The following is a 2500-nucleotide window of genomic DNA, read 5'->3' on the forward strand; positions in this document are numbered from 1 at the left end:
GTGAGAGCACTCGCCTCCCACCAATGTGGCAGACTCTGCATCAAATGTGGGTACCGTGGGTTGAGTCTGTTGGTCCTCAGGTTTTCCCCTGGGTACTCAGGAGTCTTCCCTTCCTAAAAAAGCGGTTGCTTCTGCAGGTACCGGAGCAGAAATTACGTAAAACAAAAGAAACAAAAGACAGAAAACAAAACAACTCCAAATACAGACTAATCCCAAGTGATCAAAAATACAATGCTTTCCGGTATCTGCAGAAATACCCCAAAAAGCAATCTACATGTAGCATCTGATTTCTGTATGGTGTTCCCAATATTAGTACCCTATATAGTGCTAATACACTTGACACTTAAATTAAGTTCATTAACATCATAAATTATTATTATTCAATGTTGTTCAGATTTGTAGCACAAACTTGCACACGAGAGTCACGTAGGCAATATTTTATTCAATTGGGCAAGTTGTCTAACTGGCTAACAACTCAATGCCAAGCATTAAATGTACCTCCAGCCACTTTATGCAGAACATCTTCAACTTTCATATCATTCGTGACATGCTTTAATAAGTGTTTCATGTATATTCCATTGGGATCTTGTCGCCTTTCATATGCCTCTGACTGAGGAGAGCTGTTGAGAAAAATTAAAAAAAAATTAAATTCTTTCCTGGTCCTAATGCTACTGCATTGCTCACAATTCTTTAACGACTCTACCCTACATGTATATCCCCCTGTATCACTTAAAATGTACTTACTGTAATTAAATGTACCTATAATTTAATAACAGTTAACAACCGGAGCACTCACATGCCAGTCCTGGTCAGGAGCATTGTCAGGTCAGGGCATGTGCAAATTATTATTTCTATAAATGCTTCTGTGCTGTTAAGCGTAACTGTAGCATTGTGGTTGCGTAGCCAAAAATTTTGTTTGTATGACATTGTTAGCGCTTCTTTTCCTTTCCCTCCTCCCTTTTCCCCACCGTTTATATCAGTGTGATGGGTGCCTGTCCCCCGTGCTGTGTGGGGGCTCATGGCTGGGTTGCCAGGATTTCCCAGCTACATATATTAGAGCAGTCTTCATCTTGGAGGTGGCTGCCAATAGTGGATGCTCCTGGATGTCTTGGGAATCCAACCTCCCCTTAGTGATGGAACTGTTAAACAAGACATATGAAAGAGAGTTTTTGCAGAGACCAGAGTGGGTCTTGAGCTGGTGACCACCATGTTCTAAATATTGACATGGCTCGAAGCCAAGCCAAGGAAGATGAAGACAGCATGCTCTGCATATGCAGTTGGCATGTTGGTACATTACATCCTCAAAACAGTCTCATGTACATGTAATCGCCACATTTGAGGCCACGTGGAGGACATGAGTGCATCATCTCAGAGAGATATTTAAGGAATCTCCCTTGACCTCTTATAGAAAAGGAAAATCGCTTAAAACTATGCTTGTCAAAGCAAAACTGTGAAGGCTGCTAGAACACCATGGACACACAGCAGGAGTCGTGTTGGTCTGTCAAATCCATTTTACACAAAATTGACATTTTTATAAGCCTCCTTTGAGTTTTAATGGGCAACATGTCCTAAGAAGGTGGGCAATCGAAAAAAAAAAAAAAACCATGGCTGGGCAACCACAAAAACAAAACTGGTTACCCAAAAGGGCAAATTAGTAAAATAATTAGTGCTGAACACTTGACTTAATGATTTTACTCTGTCTAAAGCCAGACAATTTTACTCGTCAAGGGGGGGGGGGCTGTTTCAGCTATAGTACCCTTCACCCCCTATCCCCACCCCCAACCCCTCACCTCCTATCCCCCACCCCCAGAATAGTCATGCTGACCAGGTTGTTAGGAAAAGTCTAGATCAATTCAGAACAATTTAGAATTCAATGCAGAATAAACTCCAGTTCTGAGGTAGGTTATGTCATGACAAAAGACCCTTGGAATACGGATTATAATTCCATTCATTCTTGAGTTGAAACACGTTTATTCTATTCAACACACCAGGTATTGCAAAAAGGTGCTAATTTACTTACGTGGCAAAGCCGAGGACAGCTTGTGCATTATGAGGGAAATCATGACATTCTAAAGTGAAACTTGTTTCCACAGTTGCCCTGAAGGGAAAAATAATAACAATAAACCCTCTGATAATGCAATTAGGTGTTCAATATTTTTATAGTTGCCAATTATGTCAACATCAAAACTTTCAAGATATACAAATGGGCATACCTATGAAGTCACTTGCTGATTAATTTGTATTAACCATAGATCCTAGATCTGTTCATGTGATTGATGTGATTTTTCTAACCAGAAATTCAAGGTATTTAAAAGGCGTGGCTATGCCAAAAAAGTTTCTGCTCGTTACAAGTTTAAGATAAAAAATGTCAAATTGACCCTTGTGTGCTTTGTATTCTGTGAAAAGTATTTTTTTGAATGAAATCTTCATCACCAAAAGCCATTGAGTAGAGACAAAAATAATAAGGTTTAAACACGAAAAAACCTTGAATATGTTTCAT

The 2500-nt window shown here is 39.6% G+C and overlaps 1 protein-coding gene across 3 annotated transcripts in view; it reads right to left on the bottom strand.

Annotated features, from left to right (window-relative positions):
• LOC137992445 (mucosa-associated lymphoid tissue lymphoma translocation protein 1-like) overlaps nucleotides 1-2500 on the bottom strand; it is a 36262-nt gene that overhangs the window by 7364 nt on the left and 26398 nt on the right. For all 3 annotated transcript variants that reach the window (XM_068837790.1, XM_068837787.1, XM_068837789.1), the window contains exons 10-11: nucleotides 2021-2098; nucleotides 499-620 (exon numbers count right to left, since the gene is read on the bottom strand). In XM_068837790.1, the coding sequence (XP_068693891.1) occupies nucleotides 499-620; nucleotides 2021-2098 (200 nt within the window). The remainder of the gene's footprint in view (nucleotides 1-498; nucleotides 621-2020; nucleotides 2099-2500) is intronic.

This window comes from Montipora foliosa, chromosome 2, assembly GCF_036669935.1.
Source record: "Montipora foliosa isolate CH-2021 chromosome 2, ASM3666993v2, whole genome shotgun sequence".
NCBI lineage: Eukaryota > Metazoa > Cnidaria > Anthozoa > Scleractinia > Acroporidae > Montipora > Montipora foliosa.